At 29.5% G+C, this 14,456-nt stretch overlaps 1 protein-coding gene across 1 annotated transcript; it reads right to left on the reverse strand.

Annotated features, from left to right (window-relative positions):
• Nucleotides 1–3,092: 3,092 nt before the first annotated feature.
• Nucleotides 3,093–5,963, reverse strand: LOC133668072 (apyrase 2-like). The gene is made up of 9 exons (XM_062087818.1): nucleotides 5,685–5,963; nucleotides 5,389–5,517; nucleotides 5,206–5,262; nucleotides 5,023–5,112; nucleotides 4,740–4,945; nucleotides 4,482–4,573; nucleotides 4,060–4,274; nucleotides 3,783–3,972; nucleotides 3,093–3,486 (listed from the first exon to the last, which is right to left on the reverse strand). The coding sequence occupies exons 1-9, from the start codon at nucleotides 5,946–5,948 to the stop codon at nucleotides 3,374–3,376; spliced, it is 1,356 nt and encodes a 451-aa protein (XP_061943802.1). The 5' UTR covers nucleotides 5,949–5,963; the 3' UTR covers nucleotides 3,093–3,373.
• Nucleotides 5,964–14,456: the final 8,493 nt, after the last annotated feature.

Raw genomic sequence — 14,456 nt, forward strand, 5'->3', positions numbered from 1 at the left:
TATATTTATTTACCATTAAAAAAAATTAATTAACAAAAAATACTTTACAATCAAATAAAAATTTATCTTAGTTTTTTTGAAAATATTTTTCTTTTAATTTTTTGACGGAATACACTTTCTAAGAGATGTAAAAAATTCAAAAATATCATGTTATTTATTGGTTATATCAAATTTGATCCTCAATTATTTTTATTACTATATATATTTTTATTTTTTTTCAATTTCATTTTTTCAAATTTGATATAATTTTATTTTTATATTAATTTTTATTTTCAAGGGGCTTGGGTCTGGCATTACTACCAACCTATGCGCCTGGGTCTGACAGCCATATCAGACCCCCCCCACGTTGGTAAACATGCCAGACTCACGTTACTTGAGTCTGGCAACCAAGTAAGTTGGGTCTTACTTGTTTGTCAGACTCAAGTAAATATGGGTCCAACATAGCTTTTTCAATTTAAAAATAATAAAATAATATTAAAATACCAAAATATCTCCTATGATTATAAAAAATTACATAAAACACCGTGAAAAAACAAAAATACCCTCATATGCAAGCTTATTATTATTATTTTTTTTATCTTTTTCAAGGTTAAAGATATATTTTAACTATTTAATAGTTTGTGAAACGTTAGAAAACCCTGGGCAACAAGTCTTAATTTTTTTAATATTAGAAGTAGAATAGTATTTTTACAATGCAAATAATCGTGAAAAGACTATCATACCCCCATTGAAACATTTAATGACCAATGAGCTTATGAAAAACACTGAAATACCCTTACAATCAGGGCTTCAATTTTTTCAACTAAAGAGCAAAATGATAATTTAACTTTATATGAAAAGATAACATTAGCCCCCTCCCAAGCCTTCAGAGCTTGGAAAATCCACTGTAGAAGTCTATAGTGCGCTATGTCTTAGTCCATAATATACTTGCATAGGGTTGCAAGACCCAAACCGTTTGGGTCTGGCAATCATGTCAGTCTGTGCCCAAGTCTAACACCAAACATGGTTAACAACCCCAAGTAGGTTGGATTTGACATTGATGCCAGACCCAAGGTGTTTGGGCCTAGCGTGGTTGCCACACTCATGCTCTTTCTTTTAAAAATATAGAAATTCATTTATAATTGTTCTAAAAAAAATATTTATTTTGTATTTTCATCTTTGTCTTTTTAACCAAACATATTTTAATCTTTTCTATATTTTTTTCTTCTATTTTAGGACATTAACAACATGCATCCTCAAAATTCACTCAATTTATTTTTTTATTAATCTCTAATTTTAGTGAAGAAATCATATATAAAATTGTGCAAATTAAGATAGTCAAAAGGACAAGAAGTTTTTTACATATACAATATTTTCTTTTCCTACAATATAATGTATCAATTCAAAAGTTCAAAAGTTTTCTCTCATGATTATATATTTCAAATTTTTATATATACTAATAGTTATAATATAAAATAAATTCTCATTGTAATAAATGTTGACAATTAGATCATGCAACAACATCTTAAATTTAAAAATGCATAAACCCTTTAAAAAACTGTCCAACACTTTGATACAAACATAAAATTAATATTTTCATCCACAATGTATACAAAAAAAAGAAAAGTTTTTGTTTGAAGACTATAAATAAATCAGTTAGAACTCAACATTTTTTTTTTCCATTCTTTCTTCTTCGAATATAAAAAATTTATAAAATAAGTTGTACAACCAAAAAAGAGTTTGCAGTTAAGTTCTACTATATATGAATGAAAAATCTTAGTTAAATGAGACAATGTTTGTTTTTGTAGTCCAATCATACTTTTAAAAAAGTTTTAATTTTTTGATCCAGACATCTTGGGTCTGCCAAACCATGCCAAATCTAAGGTGCGTGGATCTAGCAACCATGATAGACTCAAGGTACTTGGGTATGACAAACATGCCTGATTTGACAAACAATAAATAAAAAGAACAATTGTGCATTTTAATTGTCAGGAGAGAGAGAGAAAAAAAGAAAAAGAAAAAACACAAACAATTGATCACCGGCCGCAATCAAAACATTATTTGTTTACATATGTCACACCATGTGGAAGAAGGCACCTGTGCTTCTAGTGAGATGGCAGATGACCAGATTTGACTATCGAGAAGCGTCACACACGTCTTCTAAATGGTGCCAGCGCCATCAATTCGCTGGGAAAAAAAAGAAAAGCTAAAGAAACGTCTAGACATGAAAAAAATAAAACTACTATTATAATTTATAATAAAAGATGTCTTCATCTATAGTAATTTCTGTACAGTGTTTAATTTTTGTTATAATTAGAGGATAATGCTTCGTTTGCCTTGTTTCTATTTTATTAAAACAATTATTAAAAAAAATGATAGAAAACGTGTTGTGCGTGCATTTGTTTGTTTTTCGGACACTGACATTACTGTGTCGGGTTTTGCATAATACACGTGATTTGTTTGGGGAAATAGTCCTCATGATTAGAGCTACTTTTAAACAATAATGATGTTTTATTTGACGTCTTAACAGAAAAATCGTGTTTAACGCTGCTGGAGATCAAATCAATATTTCGATATCGATTCTGTTCGAGATATTTAAAAACAAAATGTTAAATCTACTCCCTCTTTTATATTATATATATATATAGCTCTTTCAACTAATTTTATTTTTGTAAAATAGAAAAGCTAAAAAAAAAAATCAATCAGGCAGAACAGATCTATTAGTTGGGATCATCGAAGATAAAAACTTATATAAATTTAAATAAATTAAAAAAATATTATTTTAATATATTTATAAAGATTTGATGGATAGAAATAATTCATGTATAGTAGATCTGAAACATTCATGTATTAAACGTGGAATTTTTGAAGTTTAAATATTATACATGATCCTTAGAAAGATTCCCTAAATAGACATCAACAAAAATCACACTGATTGGTGATGATAGCTTTGTGCTAGTACGATTTGGGCTCGGTCAATTATTTGTATTTTTTTTTCTTTTTTTCTTTTTTCTTGGTGGCTTGATAAGAATTTGATGCTTGACAGTAAATCATTCCACTAGAAATTGTTTGATTGCGTATAAATTCAAAAGGGATGCAGAAACAGTAAGTAATTAAAGAAAAAGATTGTATCTTTTTTGCTTTAACATGTCGTTCCTGACCTCCTACATTGGTATCTTTGTTTCTCCCATTTTTCTTTTCATATTTTCATTTCAGCAATTCACAGATACTTGAATGTTAAAAAAACAGCCAGTAATGATCTAACATGATTCAATCAATTTGACCGCTCTAAATAAATCTTGATAGATCAACTTGAACCCATTTCATGGAGATAAACCAGAGTCATTAATCATTATTACTTTTAGGATGATACTACTTCAGAAATGATGCACTGCTAGCTAGGTGACACCGCCTCTATAGCACTACCAAGAGGCCACGCAGCTTCCATAAGTGAATTCTTGTATTTAACTTTCTCCTCCACTGAAAATTTTTTCTGGGGATGAAGACCTGTTTATATATATGATCGAGCACTATAAGAATGGCGGCACGAGAAAAAAGTGAATGACAGAATCATATGATTCTCATATTCAGAACAAAAAGGAAATATAAAAGAGATAAAAATATAGTTGGTTGAAGTTACCGAAATGAAAACTTAAATAAATTTTAAAAATATAAAAAAATATATCGTTTTAATTCCGACAATCTTCGACAAAAACAACAACCAGAACTTTAACTAAGTAACTACGAATGTATATTAATAGTTTTTGCAATTGATCAAAGGAGAAGTAGCTTGCAAGGCTTACCAAATCCATCGACAAGCAAAGTATACTCGTAGGTAAAATCCATACACAAGAATGGCAGGTCTTCCTCCAGCGCATTTGGAAATCTTGAGCTTGCATCCTCAAATCTTGTTTCGCAAGCACGCTTAGCTGCCTTCTTGAAATCTGCAGCGCTAGCTGTGGCTGTATACGCATTGGCATCAACAAACCCAGCCTGTAAATCCCACAAATCTAATTAGCTTGCGAAGTCAATATATAAAAATAAAACTGCAAGTAATTTCTTAGGATGATGAATTCGTACCGCTTGAGACATGGAGAAGAAGAACGAACTAGCATAAAAATTGTTTTGCCCGTCTCCGCCGCCGCCATTCCAAACTCCACCGAATGTGCAATTCACATACTTACACGGGGCATTAACTTTGAGAGCTTTAAGAACTAGTGTTCTGCATTTTTTGAAGCTTGTACCGGTAGGAGAAGATGATGCTTTGTATTCCTTCCCTCCGTATTTGTAAACACCTTTAAATATTTTAAAATAAAGAGAGGGAGAAATTAACTTTGCATTAATTAATTTTTTATTTTTTCCTGAAAGGTAAGAAGATTAGAAAAATTGGAGAGGTGGAAGTGTGAACAATTGAACACTAAATAAAATAGAAAAAAACGATATAGAAGTGTAAGATAAAAAAACCATTTGTGGATCAGATACGACGGAGTCATTTGTCATACCATTATAACCGGTGGCTACGCACTCGTTGCTGGAGTTTCTTGAAACCTTCAGTATTTCTGCCCGAGACGCCAATAATCCATAGCTCAAGTAACTGTACACACAAGATCCATTAACTTACTGCTCTTCTTGTACGTTTTAGAAATGCAAGAAATTGTTTTTGACACAAATGACAAAATGTGGAGCAGCAGGAAAATCCAACACTAACTATATATATTAGCAGGAGTTTAAGAGAATTGATCAGGGAGGAAGACGAGAACCTGTGAACATAAACGTAATATTCGGCTCCTCTAAGACGGAATTTCTCCACGTATGGATCCTCTCCATCAGCTACTGTTGGTGCCTTTTCAGCGTTCTCCCTGGAAATGGCATATGCCATTTGAACAGATCCACCGCCTTGATCAATTACTGCTGCTGTTTCTGAATACGGCTTCCCCAGATTTCCTACCATGTAGTTCATTGCCATCTACAAAAAATTTATAAAAGTTATTTTTTCTTCTCTTAATTCTTTATAGGTACAGCAATTGCAAGTTCGAAACATACCCACATATAGTAACCTTCTTGGGAACCACTCAGAATGGAGACATCATCGGCTTCGTACTCCAGGCTGCCATTGCTCAGAAGATCTCGCACCTTGGACACATAAGAGTTCAAACGACCATATTAAGATAAAAATGGCAATAAAAATATACTAGAACGACTATAAAAATGACAATAAAAATTTACTGCTTCCAAAATCCTCTCCGCTGAATCTCCTTCCAACAGCCTCAACCCAGCGGTAGCCTGCAATGTCAAAACTCCACGTATAAATTAATGTTAAGAGTGAACAAAATATTTTTGCAGTTAAAAGAGGACTGACAAAGATATTAAGATGAGGTAATTGAAGACAATGTGCTTTAGTTTGCTAACCCCAAGTTTGACTGGAGTTTTGGGACTGAACTCTTCAGGCACAACACTTTCCGCTTCGTTGAGCAATGGGACAAGTGAGTTGGCCGCAGCCTGAGGGTCTTTTGCATATGCACTCAAACCTGGCCTAACCTGCGACCACAAAAAAAATATAGAATATCAACAATATAATGTGAGAAATTTTTGTTTTTTATAGCTGAAACTTAACAGTTAAGTGAGTTTTTAAAACATTTTATATTAACTCTTTAACAAAATCCATCGTCATTTGCTCTTGGGTATTTAAAAAGGGAGATCTGTACCTGAGCAAAAAACTCAAAATCTGTGTCGTTTCCGACAGGAAGGAGATCAAAGTTTTGATCAAAACAAAAAACATGCACTCTGCTACCTGTACTCCCTGCGTCGAAAACAACCGCGTAGCTCCTTGAATCCGCATCCAAACCTTTTGACCGAACAGGCAATACGATTCTTGGGCTGGTGAACTTGTATGCTGCCGAAGCTGGCAGCACGAAAGCCATCAAGAGAAAAAAAGGAATCAAGCCCATCAGCTTCAACTTGTTATTCATTTTTGAACAATGCAGCATACTAGCAAAGTAAAAGGATACCAGCTTTATAGAGAGTGGGGGGGGGGGGGGGGGGGGGGGCGGGGGTGGGCATCTTCTCCCCCGTGTAAGGTAGACAAGCGGAGCCAGGAATTTTTCATATTAAATAAATATATAAATATTTTTTAAGATTAATTATTAACTTATATATATGAATTTTTAAAGTTAACAATAAAGTTTTAATTCAAACACTCTATCCAAAATATTAAAAAACAAATTTGAAAGTACATAAAATTAAAATAAAAGTAAAAATAAACTTAGTATTAAAGTTACATCTTTCGATATTTTATGAAATATAATTTATTTATAATCAAATCTGAATCGATATTGTAACAACCCCTCAATCGGGATAAAATAACAATATCATGTCAACTGGAAAACAAAGTAATTAAATTTTTTTCCTCTCTCAATTCCTCCTTCCTTCACTTGATTCTTTCTTATATTAGTGTTTTATAAGTTGGACTTTGTAAGTTTATAAAGTTATTCTCTCACTTTTTTATTTTTTTTATTGGATTTTTTTTTAATGTTTTTGCCTTACTTTTCTCTATTTCTCTCTAACCTTTTCTTTTCTTTCTTTTCCTATTCTGCTTCTAATCAGTCGGCAACATATAAAAGGAAGGAAGAGCTAATGTTTTTTATTTTTTAATGGCAAATAATCATTTTACTCTCAATGAGTCATTTTGCTTTTATTTGACCTTTTTTTTTTGTTAGCACTACCAAGCTTCGTTCATCCTAAAATTTTAACAAGATTTTATTCAATATATTTTAAGATCCCTCGTAAAATTTCAGCTCAATATGATGGTCGGATTAAAAATTACGCCAAATAACATAAAACTGCTAAAATTATGATTTTTCATCAAATTTCTGAATTTCTCAAAAAAATTTGAAATTTTAACCCAAGCTAAAGCATCATATTCTGCTTCTAATCAGTCGGCAACATATAAAAGGAAGGAAGAGTTAATGTTTTTTATTTTTTAATGGCAAATAATCATTTTACTCTCAATGAGTCATTTTGCTTTTATTTGACCTTTTTTTTTTGTTAGCACTACCAAGCTTCGTTCATCCTAAAATTTTAACAAGATTTTATTCAATATATTTTAAGATCCCTCGTAAAATTTCAGCTCAATATGATGGTCGGATTAAAAATTACACCAAATAACGTAAAACTGGTAAAATTATGATTTTTCATCAAATTTCTGAATTTTTCAAAAAAATTTGAAATTTTAACCCAAGCTAAAGCATCATATTAGAAGGTTTTACGTAAATTTTTAGATTTTTTTGATAACTCAATCTAGAATTAAAATTTGTTTTATATAAAATTAATCAAAAAATATTGATAAAATCTTGACGTGGTCTAAAGCCCACCCTAGCCCTTAAAATACCTCCTTCCCTACTGGTAGATAAAGTGAGGCCATTTGTTTAATGGAAATTACTTTCTAAAAATGATTTTTCAAATTTTTGGCGGCATGTTCTCCTCCGTGTAAATTGGCTGGTAGATAAACTTAGGCCATTTGTTTAATGGAAAATGATTTTTTAAATTTTTTATATTTATTTGTTATTAAAAAAATTGATTAATGAAAAATACTTTATAGTTAAAGAAAAATTTGGCTTGATTTTCATAAAGATATTTTATTTTTATTTTGGACGGAAAACACTTTGCAGAAGTTAATGAAAAATTAGAAATGTCACTTTATTTGCTGATTATATCAAATTTAATTCTCAAATTTTTGATTGCTATATATTTTGTTTAAATTTTTTTTACAATTTCATCCCTTAAAATTTGGTTTAATTTGATTTTTATATCAACTTTGGTTCTCATTTTTATGATTGTTATTTTTTTTTCTCTTATAATTTTCTCAATTGAAATTTTTTATCTATAAGATTTGGTCCTTATTTTTTTTATTGTTATTTATTTTATTTGAGATAATTTATGAAATTAGATTTTTTAAAAAATTTTATTCTCATTCAACTTTTAATTTGTAAGATTTGTTTCTCATTATTTTAATAAATTTGAAAACAAATATTAACTATTTATTTTCCAACTCATTTTCCATGACATAGTCAAACACTGGAAAAGTATTTTTCAATTTATTTTCCATGATACTACCAAACATTGAAAAATAATTTATTTTTTAAGAATCTATTTTTTTAAAAAAAACTACTTTCTATTAAACAAACGAGGTCTTATAAAAAAATATAAGTCGACAGAAAGAAAATATGATAGAAGTTAATAATTATTTGTATTATTACATTATATATAAAGTTAAAAGAGCTCAATTTCACTGTATATTTTAGAGGTAAAATTACTATTTTAATCCTAAACAACATAGCTACTAAGAGAGTAGTTTGGTAATTTAATAAGAGTTTAAATATCATTGTTAAATTCACAAGGATATCATTATAGGAATTGTTATAACCTAATTTTTGAATTAAAAAAAATATAATAAACGAAAAAGTAATGATGAATGAATGAAAAAATAATTTAAGAATTGGGTCAAGACAATACAAATTGAAATTTTGAGGACTAACAATGATGAAATTATAAATTTAGGAGTCAGTTTGGTCAAAAATTTAAAAAATCAATAAGTTTGGGGACTTAATTAATACAATCAAGGGTTTAATTGAAGAAATACTAAATTTTGGAGCTGATTTGGATCAAAATTGTAAATGACATGGAAATCCAAGAGTTCAATTGCGATTAATCCAGGTCAAAAAAACGAAGAGATTTTCCTTGTATAGTGGCGCAATTGTTAAATATCAGAATTTCAGGGGAGCAAATTAAAAACAACCATTTCAAAGTAGAAAACGGTGCCGTTACATAAAACTACTATTCATCACCTTCTGCCTTTGTAAAATACAAAGAAAGACCACAAATAATTTTGATGGTCCCAATTTATTTATGAATCCCTCACGTTTTTGTAATGATTTCATTATACAATTGATTTGTGAATTTTTAAATACTAGAATTCAGTAAGGACCCACCACCTTTCTGTCATGAAGGTGCAGAGCTGTGGGGACAAAGCACCGAAAAGGAATCAGCTACGGACAAAGAAAATAAAAGCATAGAGACAGAACAACCCTGGGCCATATATATATATATATATATATATATATATATATATATATATATATATATATATATAAAATTATCATTTTGGCCTTCCCGTAAAAAATAAATGGTGTTGTTGTTGGGGGTATTTTATTCTTTTTACAAGGATCAATGGTCATTACATATTGATTGGGGTTAGAATTATCCTTTTACTTTTTTAATCACAGCGGAATGACTTAATTGTATTTAAAAGTAAAAATTTTAAACTGGCTTCTATTGGCTTTTTAGTTATTATTTTTAAGCACGGTAATATTACTCGGTTAATTTTAAAAGTACAATTTCTAAAACTTGAATATAGAGATTTTTTTATCTTTTTATTATGAGTTTTTTTTTTATTATTATTAAGTTGAACGAGGACAAGTTGGTCTCTTAAGACATATAAAATATTATTTAAATAGAAATGTATGTGACAGCACGTGAGAGGCGCTCATAAACTTCTAGCAGCGTATGCAACACCTCTCGGCACAAAAAACAAATTCCCTTTTCTCTATATCATTGGAATAGTCGTGAAATTTTTTTGCTGATGGGGCAGCTCGTGGCAGCGGCAGCAAGATTATTAGTAGCCAATGAGGCTTTCTTTTTGTTTTTTATACTTCATTTCTTTTTTGATTTCATCATTCGACATTGATTATTTTTTTAAAAAAACGGGCTTATTGGTTTTATTTATTTTCTTTTTTATCGAGTTATTCTAATCTCATGAACTATGTCGCGAGTTTAGCGGGTTAAACCGAGTTGACTCATCTCTTATTGTCCAGGTTACAAGTTTATTATGCTAACTTGGGTTGACTCGGGTTTTTTTTATCATTTTTTTACCCAATTTCATCATTTCATATTTAATTGGCTAAGATTTGAGCTATATTGTTTTTTTCCCTTTGAAAAAGGATTTCTTCCCCCAAGTTATCATGACGTTTTTTAAATTTTGATCCATTTTCTATCTGTCTTTTTTTATCATCTAAATAAAATAAAATAAATTTATTTGACCTAACCAAGTTTATAACTTATGTTATGGATTTTTTTCCCTTTTTTAAAAAAATGTGTTTGAGGCATCTAAACATTATTTTTTATGAAAAAAATAATCTAGCCCAGTCGCAGAGCGCAAGTCCATGTTTAATCTGTATGCATGTGTGTGCGCGTGTAAACATAGCAACAATGACTAAAGTTAGCAACATGCACTACCCAAAATCAAGTAAGGTGTGTGTTGCCAACTATAGTTATCGTTGGTGATCTTTCTTGGTATTGTTAGATTTGTTGAGATATTTTCAATGATAATGGTGGTGTCATTATTGAAGCTTCAGTGTATGACAAGTGTTGAAGTCATCCAAATTTAAATCTTTAAAATGAATGATTTATAGTATATATATTATAACACAGAGATACAAGCATTAGAGCTTAATTACTCAATCAAAACTAGCTATTTAAGTTTAAATTAAAGTAAACCAGGTAAAGATGCAAATTTTAAATCCAAACACATTAATTTTGAAAGTAACTAAAATTAGGGTTTTGTTTATGATCTAAACTAACTAAAATAACTTAAAAAACTAAGAAAACAAAAGAAATCAAATCTAAAAAACAAGAGGCAAATCAATATAATGTAAAAAAAATAGAAAAAAAGCTTTTTTTATAAGAAGAATTCCTCAAGGATAATTAAATACCAATAATTGATTTAGGTATATATTCTAATATGATTTATGATGATAAAAATAAACCATGAAAAACAACAAGTTTTTCTAACTATCTTTACTTTTTAGTTAACCTCGCATTCATGCATCAATTAACCCCTAATCATATAATAACCTTCATTAAGCATGCAAGATTTAATTACATGATAACATTAAAATCAAGATAGGTGTAATTGATTCGTGATATATTAAACATATATGGTGAGTTACTTTAATCAAGACTTGATTTTTCAAATATCAAATAATCAAACACGAGTTTGAAAATTAAATACTCCTCCAACTTAAGTTAGTTAGACATGCATCCAACTTAAACTAATAAGCTAGCAATATATTTAAAACCACAAAATATATGTTGCATATCAATCATTAAGTTTAATCATAGAAAAAAAATAAGATATTCATATATCACAATTAGATTTAGAATAATGAAACATAAATCCTCATGATAATTTACAATCCAAGAAAAGTAATATCTTAAAATTAAAAACTAAGCTTGTCTTAAATTCATAAAACAAAAGAAAACAAAACTAATAATTTTGAATAAACAATAGAACCCTTCCTTCTCTTATCCTATGTTCTGAACGTTATACACCTTTATATTTTTGAGGTTATGATTGGTTATATATGTGTGAGGAGGTGGAGAAGTTTCCTAGTTAATAACTAATTTCTAATGATATTACTTTAAGGTTTCCTTATACTAAATTGACTTTAATAACTTGTGCTTTGACTTTCTAAAGATTTTTTTCATCATGTAAGATCCTTGCCACATCATAATGAGTTGTCATGTCATAATTTCAATATGGAAAGATTTTAGTGAAATGCAAAGAAAAGGCTAATAACCAAAAAATCTAGTGAAACATATAAATAACAAACTCAACAGAATATAATCATCAAAGCACACAATTTCATCATCATAAAAGTAAAAATACATGACTTCTTTTTATTTAAAAATTCCCACACTATATTCTCATTAAACTCACAAAAAGAATATTTTCTTTTATTTATTATAGTATCATCATGTTTGCACTTTTTTTCCTTTTTCCTTTTTCTTTTTTGTTTGAATTGATTAGGTCAAAATTTATCATACTCAAATCCATCACCAAACTCCATCATGTAACCATTTTTTTCTTAAAAAATCCTACCATGAACCCATATAAACATCACACATATGTTCTACTAGTTTTTAATTGGGGAAAAGAAAACATATGAAAAGTTAAGGCTCATAAAACATGGGTAAAACAAAGAAAAGATAAATAAGCGCCTCATTAATGGATAACATAATATAGGTTGGTTTTATAGGTTCAAATGGTTAAATTCCAACATGCCCTTATCATTTTCATGCACATATGTAATATAAATATAGTCTTTACAAGATATTAAACAAATTCTCGAAATACAAAACCTTCGAATAAATAACACTCATCAAATAATCATGTTGGAGGCTCGAATGTTCACAAAAGGTAAATTCATATATTAAGTTAGCATCTCATACTTTTATGCTTTTAAAATCACAAGATATTAAACAAAGCCCTTTTTATTTCTTATTTTTCATGGGGCGCAAAAACTTTAGTTTGGTTCTTGAAATTTTTATTTAAAAAACAAAACAGTCTCTGTTATCTTAGTACTTTTATGTTTTAATATTCAATTTTATTTTATTTTTATTTTAGTTCCTGAATTTTGAGAAATGTGAGAAAAAAAGGCATTGAAAAAAGAAAAAAGAGGAGAGAAAAGGTTCAACCAACCACTTCCCGGTCACATAAAATATTGATTTTAATATTAATGGATTTATCTTGGAGAGATTGGTTCGATATAGATTTTGTTTTACTTTAAACATGCTAGAAGAAGTAAATTAAGACCTATAAAATTGTTTTTTTTATTATGTTAGATTTTGGGTTTTAAAATAATTAGAAAATATTTTGGGCTAAAACAAATTTATTCATGTGAAGATTAGACTTTTCATACCTCAACTTTGTGATCTCAAGATTTATAATTTAACTAATATATTGACCTACACCCCACAGCAGGTCAAATATCAATTTTTTTTAAATGTAAAAAAGTATTAAGAGTATGAAGAATATTTTAATAGTGTTACTAAACCTAACCAAGTAGGTTAATTTTTAAACTTCCACCATGACAGACCCACGATACCTGGGTCTGACAGTCATGCCAGACCCCAAGGAGCCTAAGTCTAACAACCATGCCATATCCAAGCGCAAGCCCAAGTAGTTTAGGTCTGGATGCCAAACCCAAGCAGCTTGAGCCTCGATGGCAGACTCAAACGCCTTGAGTCTAGCAGTCATGCCAGACCCACGTTACTTGGGTCTGACACTCAAGTAAGTTAGGTCTTGCTTGTTTGCTAGATCTAAGTAAACGTGGGTCCAACACGACCTTTTGAATTTAAAAATAATAAAAAATACCAAAATATCCCCAATGATTATAGAAAATTACACGAAAAACAGTGAAAGAAAAACAAATACTCCCATATATGCAAGCTTATTTTTTTCTTTTTCAAGGTTAAATGTATATTTTAACTATTTAACAGTTTGTGAAATGTTAGAAAACCCTTGGATAACAGATCATAATTTTGTTAATCTTGGAGGTAGAATAGTATTTTTACTATGCAAATAATCATGAAAAGACTACCATACCCCCATTGAAACGTTTAATGACCAGTGAACCTAAGAAAAATATTGAAATACCCCCATAATCATTGCTTTAATTTTTTCAACTAAAAGGCAAAATGATAATTTAACTTTATATGAAAAGACAACATTAGCCTCCTCTCAAGCCTTCAGAGCTTGGAAAATCAATTGTGCAAGTCTACAGTGGACTATGTCTTGGTTCATAGTACACATGCACAGGGTTGCCACACCCAAATCGCTTGGGTCTGGCATCCATGTCACACCCACTTGGGTTTAACAATCATGTCAGTCCGTGCCTAAGTCTGACACCAAACATGGTTGCCAGATCCAAATTGGTTGGGCCTGACATTGATGCCAGACCCAAGGCGCTTGAGCCTGGCGTGGTTGCCAAACACATGTTTCTTGTTTTGAAAATATAGAAATTCATTTATAATTGTTCTAAAAAAATATTTATTTTGTATTTTTATCTGTCTTTTTTACCAAATATATTTTTATCTTTTCTATATTTCTTTCTTCTATTTTGGAACATTAACCACACGCATCTCTAAAATTCACTCAATTGTTTTTTTTGTTAATATCTAATTTTAGTAAAGAAATCATCTACAAAATTGTGCAAATTAAGATAGTCAAAAGGACAATAAGTTTTTTACATATACAATATTTTTTTTCCTATACTATAATGTATCAATTCAAAAGTTAAAAAGTTTTCTCTTATGATCATATATTTTGAATTTTTGTATATACTAATAGTTATAATGTATAATAAACTCTCCTTGTAACAAACTTTGATAATTAAATCATGCAACAACATCTCAAATTTAAAAAAAACATTAACCCTTTAAAAAACTGTCCAACATTGGATAGAAACATAAAATTAATATTTTCATCCACAAATGCATACAAAAAAAAGAAAAGTTTATGTTTGAAGACTTGAAATAAATCACTTAGAACTCAACATTTTTTTTTTCTATTCTTTCCTCTTCGAATATAACAAATTTATAAAATAAGTTGCACAAACAAAAAAGTTTGCAATTAAGTTCTA

This window comes from Populus nigra, chromosome 11, assembly GCF_951802175.1.
Source record: "Populus nigra chromosome 11, ddPopNigr1.1, whole genome shotgun sequence".
Classification (NCBI taxonomy): Eukaryota; Viridiplantae; Streptophyta; class Magnoliopsida; order Malpighiales; family Salicaceae; genus Populus; species Populus nigra.

What these genes read in the sequence shown, in the direction of transcription:
- LOC133668072 (XM_062087818.1), bottom strand. Translation starts at nt 5,948, where the DNA reads ATGAATAACAAGTTGAAGCTGATGGGCTTGATTCCTTTTTTTCTCTTG. An exon ending in ATTTTGAGTTTTTTGCTCAG is followed by an intron (nt 5,518 to 5,684) that starts GTACAGATCTCC and finishes TTGTGGTCGCAG; the next exon opens with GTTAGGCCAGGTTTGAGTGC. An exon ending in AAACTCCAGTCAAACTTGGG is followed by an intron (nt 5,263 to 5,388) that starts GTTAGCAAACTA and finishes TTGACATTGCAG; the next exon opens with GCTACCGCTGGGTTGAGGCT.